Source organism: Ipomoea triloba, chromosome 10 (genome assembly GCF_003576645.1).
Source record: "Ipomoea triloba cultivar NCNSP0323 chromosome 10, ASM357664v1".
NCBI classification, from domain to species: domain Eukaryota; kingdom Viridiplantae; phylum Streptophyta; class Magnoliopsida; order Solanales; family Convolvulaceae; genus Ipomoea; species Ipomoea triloba.
In genome coordinates this window covers 24,063,080-24,089,108 of record NC_044925.1, presented here as the reverse complement: position 1 = coordinate 24,089,108, position 26,029 = coordinate 24,063,080, and the positions used below count along the sequence as shown (strand labels likewise).

The 26,029-nt window shown below is 35.4% G+C and overlaps 4 protein-coding genes across 7 annotated transcripts; all 4 read left to right on the top strand.

Moving 5' to 3' along the window:
- The first annotated feature begins 3,034 nt into the window (after positions 1 to 3,034).
- On the top strand, positions 3,035 to 9,821 carry LOC116031922 (cyclin-T1-3-like). Of its 4 annotated transcripts, none has more exons than XM_031274279.1 (8): positions 3,035 to 3,341; positions 3,537 to 3,707; positions 4,709 to 4,979; positions 5,650 to 5,731; positions 7,205 to 7,339; positions 7,495 to 7,670; positions 7,759 to 7,910; positions 8,157 to 9,821. In XM_031274279.1, exons 3-8 carry the CDS (start codon positions 4,753 to 4,755, stop codon positions 9,230 to 9,232), a joined length of 1,848 nt encoding a protein of 615 aa, XP_031130139.1. In that variant the 5' UTR covers positions 3,035 to 3,341; positions 3,537 to 3,707; positions 4,709 to 4,752; the 3' UTR covers positions 9,233 to 9,821. The 4 variants fall into 4 exon arrangements, with proteins under 4 accessions (XP_031130139.1, XP_031130137.1, XP_031130138.1 ...); XM_031274277.1 differs by having other exon boundaries at positions 3,036 to 3,341; positions 3,555 to 3,707; positions 4,663 to 4,979; XM_031274278.1 differs by having other exon boundaries at positions 3,036 to 3,341; positions 4,745 to 4,979.
- Positions 9,822 to 13,268: 3,447 nt separating this feature from the next.
- On the top strand, positions 13,269 to 17,379 carry LOC116031880 (cationic amino acid transporter 1-like). The gene is made up of 3 exons (XM_031274218.1): positions 13,269 to 13,342; positions 13,431 to 13,864; positions 15,679 to 17,379. Exons 2-3 carry the CDS (start codon positions 13,447 to 13,449, stop codon positions 17,091 to 17,093), a joined length of 1,833 nt encoding a protein of 610 aa, XP_031130078.1. The 5' UTR covers positions 13,269 to 13,342; positions 13,431 to 13,446; the 3' UTR covers positions 17,094 to 17,379.
- Positions 17,380 to 18,727: 1,348 nt separating this feature from the next.
- LOC116031410 (accelerated cell death 11) lies at positions 18,728 to 21,522 on the top strand. Its single transcript, XM_031273611.1, has 4 exons — positions 18,728 to 18,994; positions 19,568 to 19,740; positions 19,859 to 20,004; positions 21,043 to 21,522. The coding sequence occupies exons 1-4, from the start codon at positions 18,797 to 18,799 to the stop codon at positions 21,147 to 21,149; spliced, it is 624 nt and encodes a 207-aa protein (XP_031129471.1). The 5' UTR covers positions 18,728 to 18,796; the 3' UTR covers positions 21,150 to 21,522.
- A 1,508-nt stretch (positions 21,523 to 23,030) lies between these two features.
- On the top strand, positions 23,031 to 25,687 carry LOC116033345 (cationic amino acid transporter 1-like). Its single transcript, XM_031276094.1, has 2 exons — positions 23,031 to 23,448; positions 24,300 to 25,687. Exons 1-2 carry the CDS (start codon positions 23,031 to 23,033, stop codon positions 25,685 to 25,687), a joined length of 1,806 nt encoding a protein of 601 aa, XP_031131954.1.
- Positions 25,688 to 26,029: the final 342 nt, after the last annotated feature.

Here is a 26,029-nt window from a genome sequence, read left to right as displayed (position 1 = left end):
TTTGAACCTTTTTGGTCGAATTTGTCCTTTATGATTTTTTTTTTGGTATGATTTATTTTTCTTGTGTGGATATATCCAAGCAATCCTTGGGTGCGTAGGAACGGGATTAATTGGGTTCGCTAGAAGAGGTAGTTTCTCGTGTTTAGCTTAATGGAAACAAAAATGGTGTGCGGTTGTAAGGGTATTGGGGTGACCGGAGCGGGAACGGCGGTGGTGGTGACCGTATGCTCAGAGGAACGAGTCGACATCAGTGATTTTTGAGAAAAGCTAAACAAACACCTATCACTATCTGATACCAGATTAGAGATAGAATATCAAAACCTTCAATTGAATTACACCAGATTAGAGATAGAATATTAAAACCTTCAATTGAATTACAAAGAGAGAGAGAGAGTCCTATATGAAAGTAATTACATGACTCTCTTATTCTATAGGACATATTCAATTGATTAATCTATAACCACATAAATATAAACCATACAATATAAACTAATAATACTATTACTAACAGTTTGTAAGCTAGTTTACTTCGTGTACGTCATTGAGTGGTAGCAACAAATTTATCTAATCACCCAAAAGAGAGAAAAATACGGAGTAAAAAATAAAGGAGGACAAATTACTACAAGAAAAAATTTACACAAAAAAAGTCATGCAAGTATTTAACGGCAATAGTCTTAGTGAAGATCAGTACCTTGCAATATTATTTATTTTTTGAGCAAATTTTACTTTGATGTCTTGACTAAGAGCATCCCCATATTTGGGAGTAAATGTCAGAAATCAATGCCACTTGGAGGAGAGAGGTTAGGGAGAGAGAAGGAAGAAGTCTTCTGCAAATGAAGAAATAATACTGACCAACTGGGACCCACTACAATTAATACTACATGTGACCGCGCGCCCAACGGTGACTGTCACTTTATGCGCCCAACGGGCGCGTCAGGCGCGCCTGACATTAACATTAATTTTTTTTTTTAATTCAATTTTGTTTTGTTTTTTTATTCATCCCTCCCCATTTTTTATTTCCTAATCACACTTACAAAAACTCCACAATAACCCCGAAATATCTCCACTGATAAGGATGCTCTTATATACATTGTGACTTCTTTTTCTTTTTTTTTTGAGACACAATTAGTTATTTATTTAATTTTTTTTTGTTAAATTTATCATTTAATAAATAACACTATGCATGCAATTTCATTATTCAATTTAAAGAGTTTAGTAGAGGAAATCAATTATATGATGGAACAAGATACTCAAATGATGAAATTACATATTAAGTGTTAAAAGTGAAATAACAATAATTTAAGTGGATAACTAATCGTAGCAAACAAATAATAGTCAATTCTATAATAAGACAAAATGAAAAGAATATGATCGAACATTATAATATCATAATAATTGATAATTAAAAGTAAAATTTGTAATTTTTTAACCAGCTTGGTTGGCGTGAGTGGCTCGGCACTCTTGCCCCTTAAGAGGAGGTCGAGAGTTCGATCCCCCTTGTATGGAGAAACCAATATAGCTAGTACTTTGCCCCTTAATTAGGCCGGCCCGGTGCGAGCGGGGATTAGTCCGAGTATGGTACGAACAGGAGGGCCTGCTCAGGACACCTCCAATCATTATTGTATGGACCACCATGGTCCACACAGCTGTGTGGACCATAAATAAAAGGTATCTATCAAATAATGTACCTTTTATTTTTGGTCCACACAGCTGTGTTGACCATGGTCCATGCAATAATTTGCCGGACACCTCGTGGACATTCCAAAAAAAAAAATTTGTAATTTTTTTGTTTAGATAATTTTTGCAATACCTTTGTAGTTTGTAAAGATATTTATGCTTTAAAAATGTTTAGAATACGTTAATTTTTTTGTTAGGATGAGAGTAAATGGGACGTCGAGCTGTCAATTTTTCAAATAGCTATCGTTGACAATTCATCCTTTTTCTTAGTCACGAAGGATGACCAATATAATCTAACTTAGTGGATAATAATAATACTTGCAAACTCTTTTATTTTTATATTATTATTGGAAGTTGCAAACTCTTTTATGGTTCGTCATTCAACAAAATAAATAAAATATTAGGATATTTATCTTTATTTTTTTATTTTTTTTTTACAAAAATTTGTGCACAACAAATGTTGTTTCAAATGCTCATCTTATTACTTTATAATAACAATTTTCAATTCACAAATAATTACCATAACACCCATTACAAATCATATCATTTATGATACTATTATTAACATAACACTCAATAATTGTCACTTATAATCATTGTAGATGCACATTTTCTTTTTTCTTTTTCCTCACTTTTATATTTTCAGTGAGAACTTTAGTGAAAATTAGTAACAAAATTCATTGATGTACCACATGAACTCTTGCTAAAAGCCATAAAGTCGGAGGCAACCTCAGTAAAATTGGACGGACAGTTGGTTGTAATTATAATATTTCAAGTTCAACTATGTATGAAAATTGTCAATTGACTTTCTTGATTTGAACTAGTGAGTTATAGATAACTTAGATTGTTTTACCTTATTGTCGTCTTTTGTCATCATCCAAAGTAAACATTTGTGTAATAGTTGCAGAATTTTCTATAAATAAATTAGTAAATGTGGGTAAAAAAATATAAAATTTACATTTATCGTAACAATTTTTATAATCGTGCACTAGTAGTAAAAAGTACTACGTATTAACAAACTCATGATGAAAAGTGATACTCCGTAATAAATTCTCTAAAAGTTAGTAGTTTTTTGTATTAGTGTTTTATGGAAAAAAAAAACTAATTTTACAAGTTATCAACTAACAATTGGAATTGAGTTTATACTCTGTTAACCAATCCTAATTAGCATAGTACACACTACACAAGAATGACGTAAACTTTATAGTATGAATTATAACTTTTAAAAATAAAGGGGTCAAAGTGAAAATTCTCTAAATTATTATTAGGGAAAAAAAGCAATAAGAAAAAGAAGAGCGGGAGTGAAAGCTAAAACTTAATCGTAGGAAACACAAAATGCCTTTTTCTCCCCCTATACTTCTTTGTTTCTCATAATCTCACTATTGCCCCATTTGCCCCGCTACCCTCTCCTCTCCGTCGAGTGAGTCAGTATCGAGTCAGCCACGCCGTCCGAGTTCTGTCGGCTCTTCTCAGCCCGTCGCTCGTTGGATTTCGCCGCGGAAGGGTGAAGAAGGCTACGGCGCCGTCATTCGTAGAAGACTAGAGCGGCTTAAGATTTTTATTTTTTGGTTAAATTTTTCAAAAAATTATTTTTAGGGCTTCGGTTTTGGGTTTCCTTAGGGCTCAGCCCGTGAATTGATTGTGTTGTCGCAGACCTCATTCAGGTACCTCACTTTTTAAGCTTATTCATTGATTCTTTATTACATTTTTTTTGGGTGTTATTTGTTTATGTGTAGTTTCGTTTTTCTTCTTCGAAAAATACCGGACTTTTCTTATTTAATTATAGATTTTTGCAAGTTTAGCTGTTTTCAGAAGGTGTTTTTTCCAATTCTTTTTGGGATTTTGATTCTTTCTTCTAGCTATATCCTGTGTTGCAGGGCGGTAGCCTAATTGAGAGGAACCCTAATTATTGGCCCGTCAGAATTTGCTATCCCGGTGAGTACGAGAAAGGCATAAAAGGTCACTTTCATCTTTTAGTGCTATTTTGGTTCTCAGCATCAGTGATTTAACTGCAAGAGAGGTTCTTTGAGGTTAGTATTTTCTCATTGATATTTGTTGTTTACTTATTGCCTGAATTTTCTGGTTTGTTGATGCAATGACGCGAATATGAATCCTGTTTTCCTTAAATAAACAGTCTTGTCATCTGATTTTGCCTTGGGTGGATGACTGCTACTTCTTCATTTTAATTAATAATTTCCATAGATGTTTGAGCGGTTGGCTGGGTTGGGGTGGGGTGGGGGATGCTATTTTACAGCATCTTTGGTTTTCATGGTTTATGAAATGTGCTCTTATTTGCTTTTGAAGTTGTTTGTTTTTTGGTTACACATACACCTGAATGGAGAAAACAAAAGTAAAAGGCTTAGAAGAGAAACAACACAAAGAAAAAAAGAGAATAATGATAGTTAAGGAGCTCACATTAGGTCAAATGGGAAACCCTTGTGTCAGTGACCTAACTGTGGATGTCCCCTTATGCAGTTATACTGGTTTGCCATAGTAGTGCTGATAAATGAATTCGTACTTTATTTTGCATGCTTTTTCTGCTTTAATAAGGACCTATAGGGAAGAGAAGAGTATTGCTTGTAATAATGATGTTAGGTTTGGCTAGGATTTAGTAGCTAGGTTTATGGGTAGCTATGTAACATGGAGATTAAGTGAATTAATATGCAATAAGGACCTATAGGGCTGAGAATAGTATTACTTGGAAGTTGGAATGATGTTACATTTGGCTAGGATTTAGTAGCTAGTTATTTGGGTAGTTATGTAACATGAAGATTAAGTGAATTAATTTGTCTAGATACAAAATTCTTTTGCTGTACAAGTAAAAGGATGCTGTTACAAATATACCCACTGGGATGAATGCAGGACTTAGGATTGTGCTTATACTCATAGATCTCTTAGTAGGTTTCATCTACTTTATTGTTGCTTTTGGTTACTTTTACCTTTATTTTAATTAAGTTGGCTTCAATTTGTGTAATTTATTTATAGGATATTGCTGGGTGATGGTCATGTAAATATTTGCTGTTGTATATAGAGACCTTTTAATTTGTTCATAATTTGGTGGATCAAGTGGTACATATGGCTGCTTTGGCTGGTGATTCCTCAAACCATGGAGTGCATGAAGCTGGAGCTTATATGATCTCTCAAGAAATGCCAGAGGAAAGTGGTGGCCGCTGGTATTTCTCTAGGAAGGAGATTGAAGAAAATTCCCCCTCTAGACAAGATGGGATTGATTTGAAGAAAGAGACTTACTTGCGCAAGTCATATTGTACATTCTTACAAGATTTGGGCATGAGACTTAAAGTGTGAGTTCTTGACTTTTCTGATTGTTTCATTGATTTTCCTATTTTCTCTTGGATGAATACATTAATTTGAAAATTTTTTGGGGCATTATAATTGCTTATAGTTCATTCCTGGTTGCATTGAATTGAAGATGATGCTTTAAAATATACTTGGTTATGTATTGTATCTCATATCCTAATATCATGGGATTTGAGATTGCTGGGTGAACAGAATTGAATAGTTCAATTTTAAATGTATACTATATAGCATTATACTATAGTACATAACAATATTTTAATGTGATAATGTCTAGTCGCATTCAGGCATTCAGCTTAATTAATGTATACCTGAAATTCTTGTGTTAAAGATTCTTTAATAGTTGTGGCTAATTCGTCATTTGGCATGGTTTTTTAATCAACAAAGATTTTGAAGAGCAGATGGTAATAGTTACTCTTATATGTTTTCTTGACAATTTACTTTGTAAAATTTATCCTTTCGTTTCTACCAGATAAAAATACATGCTTATACTAGTATGACTGTTCTTACAGGGTTAAAATGTTACATAAAAATGTGTTGATAAAGGTTTTAATAGTGGTACCACATATTCACATGAGGATATTTTATGTACATAAAATTTAAATCCTTGAAACTTTTCCATTTGATGTGATATGATGTTTGATTATTAACATGCAGACCTCAGGTGACTATTGCTACAGCAATAATATTTTGTCATCGTTTCTTTCTTCGACAATCTCATCTGAAGAATGATAGGAGGGTAAGTTATTTCTTTGTTTGTTCAGTTATGTATTTAATTTTTCGCCATTATTCTCCCACCTTTTTCTGCTGGATGCACTGGTAGGAGGTAGCTACTGTTTGAGACCTAATGTCACATCAAGCTTTACTTAATCCTTCTATTTGTACATATACATGTGGTTGTGTGAAAATGTAATGTATTTGTATACCATGTTATAAGTTGTTCTTATGTACGTAATACATAATATGCGACTTAATCTTCTTTTTGGTCAAATGAGGATATGCACGAGTTTTTGATATGTTAACTGCTGATTTTATTTTTATTTTTATTTTTATTTTTTGTTGGTAGTATCTGTGGATAATTTAAATGTTAATATTTTTTGTATTTTGTATTGTGGAAGTGTTTGAATGAGCCTTATTGTGGAATCAAAGATTAACTGTCCTGCCTGGATGCAGATTATGAGTGTGCTAGAGTGTGAAGGGATGTTTGTACAGTGTGACATTGTTATGATCCCAAAATGGAGGTGTTTGTGTTCATTGTTTCTCTCTGTCATCAAGACTATCTTAAAATGACTAAGCTCATTTATAGACTCACAAATTAAATGAAGATGGATATAACTTGATTATTAACTCATTGAAGTAAATGAAATGTTAAATACCAAAATTTGATCGTTAGATCCTTCTATGAAAGTTGTAGTGACAAATGTTAAGCATGGTATATGACTACATGGTTGGATGCTGTGCAACATTAACTCTGCAGGTAGTTCTACATGCCTATTTAGGCACATATACTGAACCCCCCTTGTTACTTCTAAGTGTCTTATTTCTTTTAAAAGTAGGAAAGCTGAAAAAAATGCAGTCAAAATTAGGCTTGTTTATGCTGAAACTAGTTGCTCTCTTTTTGTTGTTCCATGAATATTTGTTACAAATGTTTTAGGCTTGTATTCATTTGGTACTAAACCAATTGGGATGATTTTGTTTCTGAAGGATCTCTGAGTTTTTGAATATTGAGTCTGCTTTATCAATATATACATACTAGTAATACACGAGTTGCACTAAGTGTAGTGCTCAACATCAAAGCATAATATTAAAATGATAATTATATTTAAATTATTTAATAAAATAATGTGAAAGGAATAAAGATAATTAATAATATATGATCTCAAAAAACCTGAAGGAATAAACAAAGAAAGTGAAGAGAACCATCAGAAAATCAGTGAAAAATTAAAGAAAGAAAGAGAGTCAGGTCATAGTTTACAGAGTAAGCAAACTGATGTCATAACTTTGGTGGCATATTCGTCCAACAAAACATAAGGTACAAGTCTAATTCATGGAAAAAAAAGCGATATAAACAAATAGTTAAACCTTCATTTGCTATCATAATGTTTTAGATTTGGTGTGTGCTAAAATGTCTATTGGTCAAAAAGGGAGAGAAGTTGAATGTCGCTTTTGGAACTAACAAATTCCTGCCTTATTGAATTTGTGCCTCTTGTAGACTATTGCCACCGTATGTATGTTCCTTGCTGGAAAGGTTGAAGAAACACCTCGTCCCTTGAAAGATGTTATAATGGTTTCATATGAGATTATTCATAAAAAGGATCCAGATGCAAAAGAAAAGATTAGGCAAAAGGTATTGTTTATTCTGTTGATGGTAGTACTTTTCACATGCTCTTGCTGGTGTTTCCCGTTCATTATTCTGCTTGAGGAAATTGGTTAGGCAAGTTATTAGCAAGCAATCAGATTAGTCATGGGACAAGTATCTGAAAATGTTTACATGTCGTGCAGGAGCTCTATGAACAACAAAAAGAACTAACTTTGATTGGAGAGAGGGTGGTCCTTGTCACTCTTGGTTTTGACCTTAATGTGCATCATCCATATAAACCCCTTGTTGAGGCAATAAAGAAATTCAAGGTTGCTCAAAATGCCCTTGCCCAAGTTGCTTGGAATTTTGTTAATGATGGGTAGGAGTGCTGCTTATTGTAGTTTTGTAGGGTATCAATCTATGAGCATTTTTCCATCTATATCTTGACTGGTGAAAGCCATGTGCAGGCTTCGGACATCTTTATGCTTGCAATTTAAGCCTCACCACATTGCAGCGGGTGCCATTTTTCTTGCTGCCAAGTTCCTCAAAGTAAAACTCCCATCTGATGGTGAGAAGGTGTGGTGGCAGGAATTTGATGTTACCCCACGGCAATTGGAGGGTAGGTGCTTTGCCTTGGATATACTATGCTATAGATAAGATTTGTATATTTCAACAACCACTGTTAGTCTGTTACAATGATAATGGTTCATCATAGAAGAAATATTCTGAATAGGCTTTTTGAAGTCAAGTGATTTTTTTAATTTTTTTTTTTGAATGGGAGTTTGAAGGATTGAGAGGATCGTGAAAGATGGCAGAGGCATTAAATTGCAATTCCTTTTTTTACTACGTTACTTTACTCTTGCAGAGGTGAGCAACCAAATGCTAGAATTGTACGAACAGAACAAGGCACCTCCTTCTCAAGCAAGCGAAGCAGAAGGAAGTGTTGCAGGTAGCCAAAGACCTGTAAAATCCTCTGCCACAAATGAAGATCTTGTGACCAATAACAGCAATTCACAGGGTGGTGGTCCTATAAAGCCAGGACCTTCGAAGCCAGCTTCCCATAGGCCAACTCCTGATCTGTCACATGCTGATAATAATGGTGGGCCTCCTAGGGGTCCTCAAGATCGAAGTCATGACTTTGAAAGTGCAGAAAATAATTCAGACCATTTTGCTGATGGTGAGACTAGTGGAAAGCACAGCCATGAAAGAGAGCTTTTGCCTCACCAGGGGAGTGGAGGGGAAATCCAAAACAGGTCAAAAACAAACCCTGGGAGTCATGGTGAAGAAGAACGAGAACGCAATGCTGGGAGAACTGAAACAAGGGATAAGGTGGAATTGAAGGACAAGTACCATGGTCGAGCTTTGGAGCGCAAGGATGGTGCAGTTGGTCAATCACCGCAGGAGGTGATTAAAAAGATTGACAAAGACAAGGTCAAAGCAGCACTTGAGAGAAACAGGAAGTCCCGTGGGGATTCAAATAGGAAAGTTGATTACATGGATGAGGATGATCTCATTGAAAGAGAATTGGAGGATGGAATAGAGTTACCTGGCGAGAGTGAAAAAAACAAACGTGAAAGAAAACAAAGCTGGTCTAAATCTTCAATCAAGTCAGAGCATGAAAGTTCCCATCAAGACGGGGGTGGAGATGGACAGTACCAAGTGAAGAAAGAGCAGCCATCGCGTAATGCAGATTATGACAACAATGTGGAAGAGGGAGAGCTGGATCCTTATGATGATATTGACAGGGGATATCATTCTCCAAGGTTGAGCAACCGGAAGCGAAAGGCAACTAGCCCCCCTACGGAGGGTAAGCAGCGGTATGAATATGGCTCAGGGACCCACAACCACACATACCATGACTTCCCAGAAGATAGAAATACGGGGAAAATTGCTTATTCAGAAAGAGACCACAAAAGGCATGTGCAGGAGAATCACGTGTGAAATGTGTTGTTTGTTGTTGCCAGCAGCAGCATTTCTCAGTCATTCTGAATGTTCAACCAGAGTCGGTTGCATTGGATGTCCGTGATTTGGGTTGCTAAAATTTTTTGAGACAGCTTAAACCTTCTTCGACCACTCAGAGAGAGGTTCTATTCATAGAAGAAAAACACAAAGTGTCAGTTTTGAGGAAAGATTTGGCCAGGTATCCATGTTGGTCCTGTTTTTACTTTGTGAACATGATAGACATGATTCACTATGCTTATATGCATGCTTGCGTTTATGGTGCCAGTCCTTGTTGCTATTGGAACATATATGGTAGAAATCCAAAGATTGTCAGAACTAGAGTGTGCACCTGAACAGGGAAAGAAATAAATAGTTTTGCCATTATGCTGTCTACTCTGCAGATCTAGGCTATTGGAGTTGCATGAATGTGTTACTGCTTACTAGTCATTTATTTGCTTCATTTAATGCCAAAAAATGTAAGACTTTGAATTCAAGTTTCTTTAATGATAGATAGATTTAGAAATGGAAATAGGCATATTTTGATATTCATTTAAGCCTAAAATAAAATGATAAATGATGGCATTCATGACCTTTTGCCCTGAAGAGTATTATACCTTTTTTTTGGTCTATTTTTGTTTGTTTCCATAATTGTCAATAGGGATCAGTTCATATTAACAACAAATTAACTACTCCGAATGATATTTTCGCCGAAATAAGCGGCCTAATGACACTGTTGACTGGAAATATGCATATTGGTCCTATTAGCTGTTGACCAATTTATTGTTATAGTTTTTCTCTTTTTGTACAAATATGTTTTTGCATGTGTATTTTATAGAAATTACTTTAAGGCCCTATTTGGTAAATGACTGTTGGCTGCTTGGGTTAGAAGATATGATTTGTTAATAACATTAGCTGATTGTAAAAAGTTTGATAGATTAGTTGTTAGCTGATAGTTGTTTAGTATAATTTCTTTTCTTAAAAAGCTAATTGAAGAGGCTGCTTTGAGTAGCCTTTTGAATTTTAGTATTTTGGAGTTATAAAAAGCTTATTAACCAAACAACTAATAGTGATCAAATAAGTCAAAATTGGCTGATAGGCTAATTATTTACCAAACAGAGCCTAAATTTATAAATAGATTATTATTATTATTATAATAATTATTATTATTATTATTATTTAGCGTGTCAGCAATTTAATCCAATTATTACAGGAGATATAATCTATTAAGGGAAATGCTTTTTATTTTTGTCCGCATTTTTCATTGCGTAGCATCCTTTCGTGAGCTGTGACGTTAGTAAGTTAAAAGTCCAATTAAAAGTCCCATTAAATGAAAAAGGTTGAATAACCAACGCATTCCCATTAGAAAATGTGGTAAAAAGTGAAGGGGAATCTGATACAATTTATCGGATATATTTTGGAGTTCAATAATTTAATTTAACGATTATGACAAGTAGAAAAATCTCATATCTTATTTTAGTAATATATAAATTATTGAAAAGTATATGGTGTTTATTGACATTGGTGCCCCTTACATTGGATTTAAAAGTTCAGTATAAAATTTTGGATACATTAAAAGTGTGGTTACTCGATAAATGTATAAAGTCAAGTCCAATAATTATTATTATGGATCCACTCCTACTCTGTTTGGTACGCCTAGCTAAAAAAATCAATAGCTAATAAGTTGACTAATTAAAATTAAAGTGTTTAGTAAAATTAATTATTGAATTAGTTTTTCTTTTTATATTTATTATTGAATTAGTTGATAAGTGTAAAAAAATAAACTAACATATTAGGAATTTGATTAATGAAGGATAGATGATGTCATTTTTGTAAATTAATAAACATAAAAAAAAAAAGAGAAAATTAAAAATTCAGGAACTTATTTTGAAATGCTACTTGAAATAACATTTCAAAATAAGTTACGAGTATTATTTTAAGCTTTCTATGTTTTACCAAACAAAATTTATAACTTATTTGTAACTTAAAATTAGCTATAAGTTTTAAAATAAATTATAAAAAAGAGTTTTCATCTCACAATCATTTATATTTGTGGAAAAATGAAAGTGGGCAAACATTACACGGTTCCTTGTTGACATCACATGCCCATCTCCATCTGGGGAAAAAATTCAAACTAAGCATTAGGGGTTTGGACGACGCTGGTGAAAAGTCTACGTTAGTGCCCAGTGGCCCTCAACACTGCCATAGTTCACACGATAACATAAGAAAAATGTAAAAATTATGACTATCTTGTTTAATCAGACCAAATATGTTATATCAATATAGAATATAAAAAATTAAATTAAAACCCAATGGGGTAGATCAAGTGGCAAGTGAGCTCTCTTTGTGGGGAGGAATTTCGGGATAACCCGATCCCCCATGGGCCAGCTCCTGTGCCTCTCGAAGCGAACGTGGGTGAACCTCGAACCATTAAACGGAAGGAGAGAAAGACCCTATAAATTTACCCAAAAAAAAATTAAATTAAAAGTGGTCACCCATATAATATTACTATGTATAACCTTAGATAGTGGGTTATGGACATGTCTTGTGCAAATTAGATCGTGGACCAAAATTCTCTATGTATATTCTATACCCTAATTTAAATTCAAATATCCAATTAATAGATTATGTACATTCAGTTATCGTATGTAATTTATAATGTGTTTTCTATTTGAATTATTTTATTAAATTAATTATGTTTCATATATTGTTATTAATATTTGTATAAAGTTTTTATATATTTTATTTTTCGTCTATATCCAACAATATTTATGTCTATATTCCTTTAAAGTGTTTCATTTTTTTTAATACTACCAATTCGATCTGATCTATTATAATGCAATATATGTTTTTTTTTTTTGAAAAAAACAATGCAATATATGTTCATTACTACTTTCCCAACCTATTGAAGCACAAAGAGTCAATATCGCTGAGGCTCGAACCTACAACCTCCCATATAAAGAAGCAACTTGGTGCTACCTCTTTTATGTTTCGCCCCATTAGGACATTTTTCTGAATCCGCCATTGCAGCTAGTCAAACCCGCTAACCCAATCCATTAACAAGTATAAGCTAAGTCAATCCTCTATCAACTATCAGCTAACAACTACTCCGTATTTGCCACATACTCCCACGCATAATATATACGGAGTATTTATTAAGATTTATCTGGTGCAAATTTGGTTAAGTTATTAAGTAAAAGTTTGGTCAAACTAGGTCAATGAAATATTGTTTAAGTGGTTTTGCACTGCTCATATTACAAAATTTAAAAAAAAAAAAATCTTCTCGCATTTCTACAGTAACACAACAATGCAAGAAAATCAACTATGATGAAGCTATGTGGATGCATTTTCCCTTCAGCTATTACCATTAGATTCTTATTTATGTCTAATAGTGTTCTCTTAAATATCTCATCATCTCAATAACGACGAACCGCAAATGGCGTGTTCACACTATTGTTGTGTGGGATTGAAATGGAACGAAGCCATCGTTTTCAGGCGTAATGGCAGATAATGAAACAAACTAATTAATTAACGACGTTATTATAATAGTTACGATACGTTGAAAATCCATTTAACTAAAATATACAAAATTAACTGTCTGACTAACTTAGTTGGAGTTTCTCATCAATAATGTTATTATTCATCCGTACACTTAAGACTTAGCTTGTTTTTAGCAGTTGAGTGAGTTTAAATTATACATTTAAGTATAATGTAATAGAGTTAGTAGTACTAAAAAATATATATAAACGTAAACAATTTTTTGGGAAATCATCCGTCCTTCATTACGTCCTATATTGTGCCTAATTTCAATATCCAATGGGAAATTTTATACTCCTTAATTCATTATGGTGTTCTATTTTTATAATACCTTAAAGATATTATATTGGATAAATTTTATTATTATTTTTAAAAATAAATATAAAAAATAACTTAATTTTCATATATCGCTTTCCATGGAATCTAATTGCCGGCTATACATACACAATACACTGGTTGAAACTTTATATATATAGCAACTTTGCTTTTGCAGTTCACCAAGCCGGCAAGTCCTCTCTCCCCTCCTTCTTCTTCATTAGAATAACAAATTTTTTTGTTTATAACAAATCGCTGAAGGTTTGTGTTGTTCTAATTTGTATTTAGATTCTGGAATTATTCCTTTGCATGGTGCTTAATGTTATTATTTTTTTTTTTATATATGTAGTTCGATAGAAATTAAAATGGGACTTGAAACTGAAAATGGCGGTTCAGAATCAGGGATGAGGAGAAGAGGGTGTTCCTGCAGTAAGGACGATTTTCTCCCTGAGGAATCGTTCAGGAGCTGGGGCAACTACGTCAATGCGCTGAGCCAGACTCCGGCGCGGCTGAGGGATCGGGTTTTCAGCCGGTCCTTGGATCAGGTGGAGCTCGCCGCCAAGTCGCGAAGCCAGCACGAGATGAAGAAGAATCTTAACTGGTGGGATCTTATTTGGTTTGGCATGGGCGCCGTCATCGGCGCCGGAATTTTCGTCCTCACCGGCCAGGAGGCTAACCAACACGCCGGCCCTGCCGTCGTCCTCTCATACGCCGTCTCCGGCCTCTCCGCCATGCTTTCTGTCTTCTGCTACACTGAGTTCGCCGTGGAGATACCAGTTGCAGGTAACTTTTTTAAACTAAATTTTTCGTTGACAAGTTCCTTGTTTCTCTTACCTTTTTGCTTTTTTCTCTTTGTTTTTTTTACTTGGCTTGATGTTTAACGCATTATTATTATTATTATTATTATTATTATTATTATTATTATTTATTTTTTGAAAAAATTATTATTATTATTATTATTATAGTTTTTGTTCTTTTTTTTTATATTATCAAAATGATGATTGAATTTTTTTTATTAGTATTATTAATATTTTTTTTTGAAAGGAGTATTATTAATATTTATTGTATTGTCTAATTTGTCTTGTTATTATTATTATTTTAAAAATAAAGTATACAATAATGTTTTATTGGGTAAAAAACACGAAAGAATAAAAATTAACACCCATGTCTTTTTTCTGATCAGTCAAAATAAGACATTGTAACAGAAAATAAAACATAGAGTGCATATAGTATTACTTAAAAATTACAGTAATTAACTTCACCCCAAGATAGATAGACAAATAAGGGTGAAAAATAATTCTCATATTTAAAAGTCACAAATTTGTATGGAATTCAATAAGGTTTATCTGGTACACACTTTTGTATAATACTTAATTTATGTGGTGTCTTGTGTGGTTTGTTACCAAATACACATTACTCGGTAGTATAGGATCTGTGTGTTGACCTCATCACTTAAAAAAATCCGGAGTTAGCAACATATACTTCTCCCTCCAAAAAAGCTAGCTGGCTTGTGAAATTGACATAGTCTTCGATAGGTATTGAATAGTCAATGCTCCTGTTTCTTTGGAAAGTTCACAGGCCAAATTATTCTGTGGACCTACCTAACAAGATAAGGTGGATTTGAATCTAAAAATAAACTATTTACTTACTGAATATTTATAATTTTATATACAAAATGTTCATAATTTACATACAGAATGTTTATAATTTAAATTGTGAAAATTTAGTATGTATATGTACTTTGACTCAGTTATGCAAGGTAGATTCAGGTCCATGATATAACTGTTGAGCCCGCACTCCACCGCTCCATAGAGTGATCATCCACCAAGAATTGTAAAAAAATAAAGAGAAATAAAGTGAAATCCTCGATTGATCAATTATTAATTGGTGCATTTTTTTTCTTGCAAAGATCAATTTAATTTGGATTGATAAACTAGTTAAGATATGTCTTTAAATTAATGGATGCCTTTTCAACTTGATATGTTGTGTAGCAAACTTGGCTTTATATAATTAAATCATTTAATACAATAATACTTTGTGCTAAGAATAAGTGGAGAAATGGTGGACCATCGTCTTCTACTCTCTCCAATTTTCTCTTCACTTGTCTTTTTGACTAGTCTCTAGTTGGATTTTGTGTTTATAATTTTCAAAAATTGAGTTTCCAAAATAATTTAAAAAATGGGAGAAAGGAGGATCCACCTTGCATTGGATATTTTGGTCCAAAATAATATTCAAATTATATGTTACACATAATTTATTAATATGTTAACCGTAAACAATCATTTTTGGACTAAGTTATGAGATGGACTCTAATCAATAGTATAACAATTAGAAATGAAATAAGTGGACCCTTTATTGATTTCAATGATAATTTTCTGTTTGAAAAATACTTCATGTACTATAAAAAATTTACTCTGGACTTTTAATGTCATTTGTGTTCAAATTTGATTAAAATGAATGGATAAACATCATGACCACCTATTAAATTGAGCAATCAAAGCATGTCAAATAATAGGGAGTAGAAAATGGGGGTAAAAATTGGGACTACATGTGTTTTGGCTAAAAATATGGATTGATTGTAATTATTTCATTATCAGGTGGTTCATTTGCCTATCTAAGAGTTGAACTTGGCGACTTTGTGGCCTTCATTGCTGCCGGAAACATACTTCTTGAGTACGTGATCGCCGGAGCCGCAGTTGCCCGTTCATGGACTTACTACCTGGCCACTCTTTTCAACAAAGACCCCGAGAGTTTTCTCATCAAGGCTAATGCCCTGCAAGAAGGCTATAATCTCCTCGACCCAATCGCCGTAGGAGTCTGTTTAGCCATCTGCATCATCGCAATCCTCAGCACAAAGGGCTCTTCGCGTCTCAACTACGTCGCTTCCATTGTTCACATCGTTGTGATTCTATTCATCATCATCTTCGGCCTCATCAAATCCGACCCCAAAAACTACACTCCCTTCGCGCCTAAAGGCGCTCGCGGAGTATTTAAGGCCGCAGCGGTGCTGTTCTTTGCGTATGTGGGGTTTGATGCGGTTTCCACCATGGCTGAGGAGACTAAGAACCCTGCTAGAGATATTCCCATTGGGTTGGTGGGTTCGATGGTGATCACGACCACGATTTACTGCGTCATGGCGGTGACTTTGTGTTTGATGCAGCCGTATACGAGTATTGACGTGAACGCGCCGTTTTCCGTGGCGTTTAAGGCGGTTGGGTGGTCGTGGGCCCAGTATTTGGTGGCGTTTGGGGCGTTGAAGGGGATGACGTCAGTGTTGTTAGTGGGCGCCGTGGGACAGGCGCGGTATCTGACCCATATTGCCCGGACCCACATGATGCCGCCCTGGTTTTCCTATGTTGATCCTAGGACGGGGACGCCTATTAATGCCACGGCGGTTATGATGTCGGCCACGGCCGTTATCGCTTTCTTTACTAAGCTCAACATTCTGGCCGACCTACTTTCCATCTCGACGCTCTTCATTTTCATGCTCGTGGCCCTCGCTCTTCTAGTCCGTCGATACTATGTTTCCGGGGTGACCACGGTGGGGAACCGCAACAAACTCATTGGGTTTCTGTTACTCATCTTATCGTCTTCAATCGCCACCGCTACTTACTGGGGCGCTAGCACGGGGTGGATTGCGTACTGCGTTACCGCGCCCGTGTGGTTCTTTTCCACGATGGGGCTCTGCTACTTCGTTCCCCGCGCGCGTGAGCCGAAGCTTTGGGGCGTTCCGCTGGTGCCGTGGCTTCCGTCTTTGTCGATTGCTGTAAATATTTTTCTCCTTGGATCAATAGACAAAAACTCTTTCAAGAGATTTGGGCTGTGGAGCGGTGGTCTTCTCATATACTATTTCTTCTTCGGCCTCCACGCGTCGTATGACACCGCGAAGGAGCTGGAAAAGAGCGCAGAGTGGCGGAAGATTGAAGAGGGAAGTGAATCCGTCGCGACTGTGGCGCCGGCCGCAAAGCCTGGTGTTGATGATGTAGACGCTACCAATGCCTCTGGAAATTAGTATATATATATTCTCAAACTATCTATCATTTGTGTATATGTAGTGTTGTCTTCCAAGTTCCAACCTCTTCCCCTTTCTCCCCAAAGCTCCGCATTTCCCTTTTCGATTTATGTACGATTTCAAGTAAAGGAGACAACTAATTAAACTGACCTTGAAGCTTTCAAGGATTCCTCAAGATTGTGCTTCGTTGAAATTCACAAGAGCAGACTTAAGGTATTATGTGTGACCATATTTGCACCCTCTTTCTTAAGGTATTAATGTTAAAATCAATATACTTGATAGGCTATAATACTTTAGCCTTGGTAACATAGTTAGCTTATCAGTCGATTTTAATTTATGTAACTATTATTAACTGTTTAACTTGGTTAAACTATCAACATGAGTGTTTGATTAATTAGCTTTTTGTAACAACTTATTCATCTAATTAAAATGCTAAAATTAAAAAAGTAGCTCAAAGTAACTTTTTCTATAAACTTTTTTTGGGAAGTCATTTTGCATGTAATTAGCTATCAACTAACATATAATTTACTAAACATTTTTCTACAATCAGTTAATGATATCAACTAGTTAAACTCACTAAGTCGATCAATTAACTAACAATTATTTACCAAATACATCTTCTACGTTTACGTGTAAAATACAAGAGTTTTACTACTCAGACTTTCCATATCTATTTTCTCATTTATATTTTTTGATATGGCAAGTAATAATAAGTTATGTGAGTTCCAAGAAAAACGTCTATATTACAAAATTGAGTGAGAAAGTAAATTTGAGAGTAAAATTTAAAATCCAAGCATTATTTTTCAAAATACATTATGGTCTAAGATGCATTATTTTATTTGTCCATGCCAATTAGTGAACGGTTTTGAAAAGTGATTGAGCATATCCATGCCTTTTGCCATATTTGTATGCAATTAAATTATAGTTCAAGTTTGGATCGGATAACTTTAACTACATGTGATGGATTAGACTTATTAAATTGGTCAGATGTTATATATTCCATCACATATATAATGATGCATTTAAATAAAGAGTCACTTAATCATCCTCTTATCTAAATATCTATAAATTTTAAGTTTTATATATAAACGTATTAATTGAATAACGTGCCCATAAATAGGGTGAATTATGGTTTACATCATTGTTTTCGCTCATTTCAATTTCAATTACAATTCCCATAATTAAATCAAGAGTTAATCATCATTTTGATCCCTCAATTGTTAATTTTTAATTTCAATCAATTTGATAATCCAATTGTTTAAAATTTCATAAATTAATCTCTTTCAGAAACCAAAATAGTGATTTTTACATTTTTAAAATTTCGTCAATTTGATCATGAAAGAGTTTAATTGACGAAATATTAAATAATTTGAAAATTAAATTAATTGAAATTAAAATTTATAAAGTAGAAAATAATTTAGGGATTAAAATGGTGATTTCCCCTTAAATCAAATACGAGTATCAGAGTGTGTAATTCTTCAAGGTATGAAAGTGCAATTTTCAAATTTTGTGGGGCCGAAATGAGTGTATTATGAATTACAAGGGTCTAAGCATAGTTGTAGAAAAAAAAAATTCTCCGTAATATTCCGTACTCAAACTATAGAAAAGAGATCCGTGGAGTTCGATGACACGCTAGTCTTTACTCTTTAGAGTTGAGAAGAGAAAAGAACAGACGAGACGAGAAAGAGCTTGGTGATCCTTCAATGGCGGACGAAGAAAAGCCATTGAGGAAGATGGCTGAGGCTTTTAAAAACCTATCCAACTCCATCATCACTTCGCAATCACCTGAAGAAGCTCAGCTAGAAGTCGGCGCATTCTCTCGCGCCAGTTCACTCGTCTCCCCTCTCTTCCGCTGCCTCGGCATCGCCTTCAAGTTCGCCGAGCTCGACTATGTCGCCAAGGTATATACGATCGTTTATATACTTCACTTGTACGGTTCGATTCTTCAATACTTGCTCTCTCGATATTGATTAAAGTTCCATGTAGAATTTAATTTCACTACGAAATTGATTCGATCCAAGGGGGAAGGGGAACAATTGCAAACCAAGCTCTAATTTCGGAACTGAAAGTAAAATTAACTTTTTCCTGTGGCAATTTTATTTGTTCATTTGTATAGACTGTTTCTGTAAATGGAGGTTGATCGCTACTAGGAAGCGCCATTAAGGTATCTGTGTATGGTCTGCTTCATAAACATTCATATTTTTGTTTGTCTCTTTGGTGAAATTTTAGTTATTGATTTGTATTTGTAATTTATGCAAACTAGCAAGTGAAATTTGAGGTGTACATTGATTACCCAACTGAGTTCTTAGTTCTTTTATTAGGTAGCACTTCTGCTTGTAGAAGTCTGCAATCAGTGATTGTTGTTTCTAGTTGATTCTATGATTGTTTAGATAATTAGATGGTGGACAAATTAGTGTGCAAGTATGGCTTTAGAGATTGGATATACTAATTAGAGTTCCATGATGACGGGGCAGGTTGATGATCTCGCAGAGGCATCAAAGTCGATTTCAACATTAAGAGCAATGATGGACTTAGATATTGACAGAAATTGTGTGAGAAGAGCTGGCAGTCATACAAGGAATCTGCTAAGAGTGAAGCGCGGGATAGATATGGTTAAAGTTTTGTTTGAGCAAATTCTGGCCACTGGGTATGTTCTTCCTCTATGATTAACTGACTTCTGACATGAAAATGATAATTTTCTGGTTGTTGCTCTCCTTACACTTCTTATGCTGAAACTAGTAACACACTTTTTTCTATTTTGACAGAGGAAACTCTCTGAAGGATCCAGCTTCAAATGCGTATGAGCAGGTGTTTGCTCCTTACCATGGATGGGTAATAAGGAAAGCTGTAGCTGCAGGAATGTATGCTCTTCCCACCAAGGCACAGCTGTTAAACAAGCTCAATGAAGATGGTGAGATAAATTCAGTTTTAGTCTTGTTTTTCAGCTTCAAGGACTTTGTTCAATCATCAAAACTTGTGTTCCTTTTTGCATCATGTGACAATGAAGTGTTCCTCTTTATCTTGGTAGATCTTATAATGCTTTAACTATCCCATTCAACTTCTTTAAACATATGAAGCTTTTGTTTGGATACCTAGAAACTTTTTCCTATGTAGTGAATGTAAATCTTCCATTTCCTTTTCCCTAAAATGGTAAGCCCTAACTACATCGTCTAAGTTAGCTCCGCCCTTGTGCCCTTAGTATCAAATGTTACAAACTCAGACCCTAACTACATCACAAAAGCTAGCTCATGAGTGTAGGTTTGGTCCATTTCTTTTATTATGGTCCAGAGATTCATTAGTAGCTGAAGTGGGACACATCAAAATTCAAATAGTGAATATTCCATTTGAAGAATTCTCCAAATGGAGAATGGTGAATGGAAAAAGGGTAAAGAAGTAGCCAAAAACATGGGTGAACAGTGCCATGGAGTTTTCAATTTGGATAACCCTTCCCTGTTTACTAATATTATCGTTTCCACTTTTTCAACATGAACATCTTTTCCATTTTTCTATTTCCCTTCTCCAATTTTTTGTAAAATTGGAAAATTTTCCACTTAGTGAGTTAGTAAACACACTGGCACTCTTTCTGGATGCAACATGTGAACTGTTTTTGTAAGCCTCCAAGTATTTAACTCCATCAACCATCTCAAATGAAGGGCATTCACTAATCACAATTGATGTGTAATATGGCCAAGTCTTATGTGGGGAAAGAGTAAGGAAGACATACGATATATGTTCATACAAAAAGTCTCAACTGTTTTTTTTTTTTTTTTTTGGTTGAGCTTTGTGTTTATTGTTTTTGCGGTTGGATTGATTATGTGATTTTCTCCATTACAGAGTTAATCTGCTCATTGTTCTGTTGAGATCTCTCCTGTCTTGTAAATGTTCACACCTAATCTTGGGCACCTGTTTTCATCTGATTGTTAATCTATTTCCTCTTGTGCAATTTCAGAAGCCTCTGCGAAGATTCACATGGAATGTTATGTTGCCTCGGCAGCTCCCATCGTCACCTACATTGACAAGCTTTTCATTTCAAAAGAATTGGGCATAGACTGGTGAATATGGAAGAAATACAGACTGATCACATCATCATCAATCAGCTCAATGTCTACTGCTCCGTATTTAACTCTATGTACACCTTGTGCATTTGTTGTGTAGTAACTCAGAATTAATTATTTCTAAATTTAATGCTGAAACTTTACACAAAGTTAACAACTTTGAATCCCTCTACCATCTAGCTTTGGATAGACTAAGGTGGTTATGTTTGTGTAGTTGAGGGACCAACAGTGACAAGCTTTATTTTTTCTTAGTTCTGGAGAGAATCCATAATAGTTGCTAACTTTGTTGAAGAGTGTTAGAGAGTTGGAACCATAAAAGGAAAATATCCTTCTTTTTGTGTTTTAAGTCTTGGACTAATAAATGTGTTCTTGTACATCAAGGTTTCCATGAAAGGTACTCTGTAAGTCTGTATAAGATTAAAAAAAAATAAATAAACATTTTCTATCATGTTGAAACAGGATATCATTGCTAAAGAATTACAATTAAGCTTCTTACTAAATAAAGAACCATAATATACTTTGATATTCTTGAGAGAATTGCAGAGTAGGATTTTAGACGGATGCCTAAGAGCATTCACACCAAACACATATTTTGGGGATAATGTCAGAAAATTAGTCATGTTGGAAGAGAGAGGAGGAGGGATCCTTCCTGCAAATGAAGGATAATGAAAGATAATGCTACAGTGTAGCTTTCTTTTTTTTTCTTTCTATATATATATACTTTGCCGGGCGTGTTAGGCGTGCCCGCCACTTCAATTTTTTATTTATTATATTTTTTAAAATTTTTTCTTAATTATACTTACAAAAACTCTTAAAAAACTGCGAAAAAACTCCATTGATAAGGATGCTCTAATAGCTGTCATTCTGCAAATCTCTGCAGCAGTTGCACTTGCTTGAAACCAAAAGAAAGAAATCAGTTGAAGCCAGTTTGGTCAAGGGAAAATATTGCCTAATATATTCTTAAAGGAAATTCCCAAATTCAATTGAAGCAACTATATAATTTTTACCTTTCCTCTACATTATGTTACAACCATCAGTTTGGTTCCATCTGGAAACTACGATTTATGCTTATTTTTTTTACCCTTTCTATTACATCTTTCGCCAAACACCCCGGCATTCAATGCCACAAGAAAATGAACATACTAAAACATGCCAAGGGAATTGTTGGTTATTCAAAGTTCCACTTTGTACCTTCACTGGTAAGTTCTCATTGTATGGGTTTCTCAAATGACGAGTCTTCTGGAAGGTTTAGTTTAACATTAGATTCGTGGGTTAGTTTAATATTTATTTATGTCTAATAGTGTTCTCTTAGTCTTAAATATCTCATCATCTCAATAACGAACCGCAAATGGCGTGTTCACAGTATTGTTGTGTGGGATGGTATGAAGCCGTCATTTTCAGGCGTAATGTGCAAAGTTGCCAAAAGAAAATCTCAACTTTAATTTGGGAGGCAACCTAAGCTGCCAGGAATTAACTTTAGGTATATCCCATGAGATTCTTCTTCTGCTTTGTTCCAGGCATCTATAAAAACCTCTTGTATCTCCACAAGATATTGTATTGAGTAAATTTTATTATTTTTTGAAAAATAATTTAATTTTCATATATCATTTCCATAGAATCTCGTTGCCGAACTTACATACACAGTACATTGAAATTTTATATACCAACTTTGCTTTTGCAGTTCACCAAGCCAGCAAGTAGTCCTCTGATCTCTCCCCAGCTTCTTCTTCTTCGTTAGAATAAGAAAATTGTTTGTTTATAACAAATCGTTGAAGGTTTGTGGTGTTTTGTATTTAGATTCTGGAATTATTCCATTGCATGGTGCTTAATGTTGTTATTATTATTATTATTTTTATATGTAGATCGATAGAAATTAAAATATATGGGGGTTGAAACTGAAAATGGCGGTTCAGAATCAGGGATGAGGAGAAGAGGGTGTTCCTGCAGTAAGGACGATTTTCTCCCTGAGGAATCGTTCAGGAGCTGGGGCAACTACGTCAATGCGCTGATGCAGACTCCGGCGCGGCTGAGGGATCGGATGTTTAGCCGGTCCTCGGACCAGGTGGAGCTCGGCGCCAAGTCGCGTAGCCAGCACGAGATGAAGAGGAACCTTAACTGGTGGGATCTTATTTGGTTTGGCATGGGCGCCGTCATCGGCGCCGGAGTTTTCGTCCTCACCGGCCAGGAGGCCAACCAACACGCCGGCCCAAATGTCGTCCTCTCCTACGCCGTCTCCGGCCTCTCCGCCATGCTTTCTGTCTTCTGCTATACTGAGTTTGCCGTGGAGATACCAGTTGCAGGTAACTTTTTTAAACAAATTAAATAAAATTTCTTATTCATTTAATATTTAGTTGACAAGTTCCTTGTTTCTCTTTCCCTTTTGTTTTTTTTTTCTCTTTATTTTTTACTTAGCTGGATGTTTAACGCATTATTTTTATTATTATTGATTAATACTGAGTAATTGATTTTTGATAGCAACATATACTTCTCACTCCATAAAAGCTGGTTGGCTTGTGAAACTCACATAGGGTTGTTTTGGTAAATAGCTATGAGTAGGTTTGAGTAGTTTATAGCATTAGTTGATTGTAGAAAGATGTTTGATAAAATAGTTGTTAATAGATAGTTGATTACATGTTAAATGACTTTATCAAAAAGCTGATGTATTTTAGCGTCTTGACACCGTGTGCCACTAGACCACAAGGTGGCCAAATAAGCTAAAAATAACTGATCTAACTATATTATTAAATAGGGTTATAGTCTTCGGTGGCCCATTGATGGTGGATATTGAATAGTCAATGCTCCTGTTTCTTTGTAAAGCAGTACATCGCTCCATAGAGTGATCATCAACTAGGAATTTTTTTTAAAATAAAGAGAAAAAAGTGAAATCCTTTATTGATGTTATCACTTTAGTTTGGTTTAATAAACTAGTTAAGATATGTATCAAAATTAATTGATGTTTTTTTCAATATGTTGTGTAGCAAACTTGGCTTTATATCTTCTTAAATCAAAAGATCTCTGATCAGTGGTATAACAATTGACCAAGAGATGGACTCTGTATAGCAATTAGAAATGAAGTGGGCCCGTTGATTTCAATGATCATTTTGAGTATTGGCTAAAAATTTGGATTGATTGTAATTTCATTATCTGTCAGGTGGCTCATTTGCCTATCTAAGGATTGAACTTGGCGACTTTGTGGCCTTCATTGCTGCCGGAAACATACTTCTTGAGTACGTGATTGGCGGAGCCGCAGTTGCCCGTTCATGGACTTACTACTTGGCCACTCTTTTCAACAAAGACCCTGAGAGTTTTCTCATCAAGGCTAATGGCCTGAAAGAAGGCTATAATCTCCTCGACCCAATCGCTGTGGGAATATGTTTCGCCATCTGCATTATCGCAATCCTCAGCACAAAGGGCTCTTCACGTCTCAACTACATCGCTTCCATTATTAACATTGTTGTGATTTTGTTCATCATCGTCTGTGGCCTCATCAAATCCGACCCCAAAAACTACACCCCCTTCGCGCCTAAAGGCGCTCGCGGCGTCTTCAAGGCAGCGGCGGTGTTGTTCTTTGCGTATGTTGGGTTTGATGCGGTTTCCACCATGGCTGAGGAGACCAAGAACCCTGCAAGAGACATTCCCATTGGGTTAGTGGGCTCAATGGTGATCACGACCACGATTTACTGCGTGATGGCGGTGACTTTGTGTTTGATGCAGCCGTATAACAGTATTGACGTGAATGCGCCGTTTTCAGTTGCGTTCAAGGCGGTTGGGTGGTCTTGGGCCCAGTATTTGGTTGCGTTGAAGGGGATGACGTCAGTGTTGTTGGTGGGCGCCGTGGGACAGGCGCGATATCTGACCCACATTTCGCGGACTCACATGGTCCCACCGTGGTTTTCCTATGTTGATCCCAGGACGGGGACGCCCATCAATGCAACGGCGGTTATGATGTCGGCCACCGCCGTCATCGCCTTCTTCACGAATCTTAGCATTCTGGCCGACCTCCTCTCCATCTCGACGCTCTTCATTTTCATGCTCGTCGCGCTAGCCCTTCTCGTGCGTCGATACTATGTTTCGGGGGTGACCACGGTCGCGAACCGCAACAAACTCATTGGGTTTCTACTACTCATCTTATCGTCTTCAATCGCCACCGCTAGTTATTGGGGCGCTAACACTAATGAGTGGCTTGTCTACTGCGTTATGGCGCCGGTGTGGTTCTTTTCGACAATGGGGCTCTACTATTTCGTTCCTCGCGCACGTGAGCCGACGCTTTGGGGTGTTCCGCTGGTGCCGTGGCTTCCGTCTTTGTCAATTGCTGTAAATATCTTCCTTCTCGGTTCAATAGGCAAAAACTCTTTCAAGAGATTTGGACTGTGGAGCGTTGTTCTTCTGATATACTATTTCTTCTTCGGCCTCCACGCCTCGTATGACACCGCCAAAGAGCTGCAAGAAAAGGGTGCTACTGAGTTGCGAAAGATTGATTTATGTATATGTAGTACGTGTTGTCTTCCAAGTTCCGACCCCTCCACATTTTCCTTTTAGATAGATTTATAGGTGGTAGTTCACTTTTAGTCATTCTTTATCAAAATATTTACATTGACCATTTTTTGTTCTCCGTCAATAAAATCATTGAAATATGTTAAATACTTTGACCCTACTATATTTTTATGTTTATTTTTTAAAAAAAATTTTGTAATTGAAATAAAAAAATGCATTTTTATTTAATGATATTAAAACTATTTTGTTAATAAAGGACCAATAATAGTCATGCCACAATAATATTAGGACCAAATATGAATATTCTAATAACTAAACATTTATATTAATTTTTTAACCATGTCAAACAACTAATAATGATCAAATAAGCTAAAATTGACTGATAGA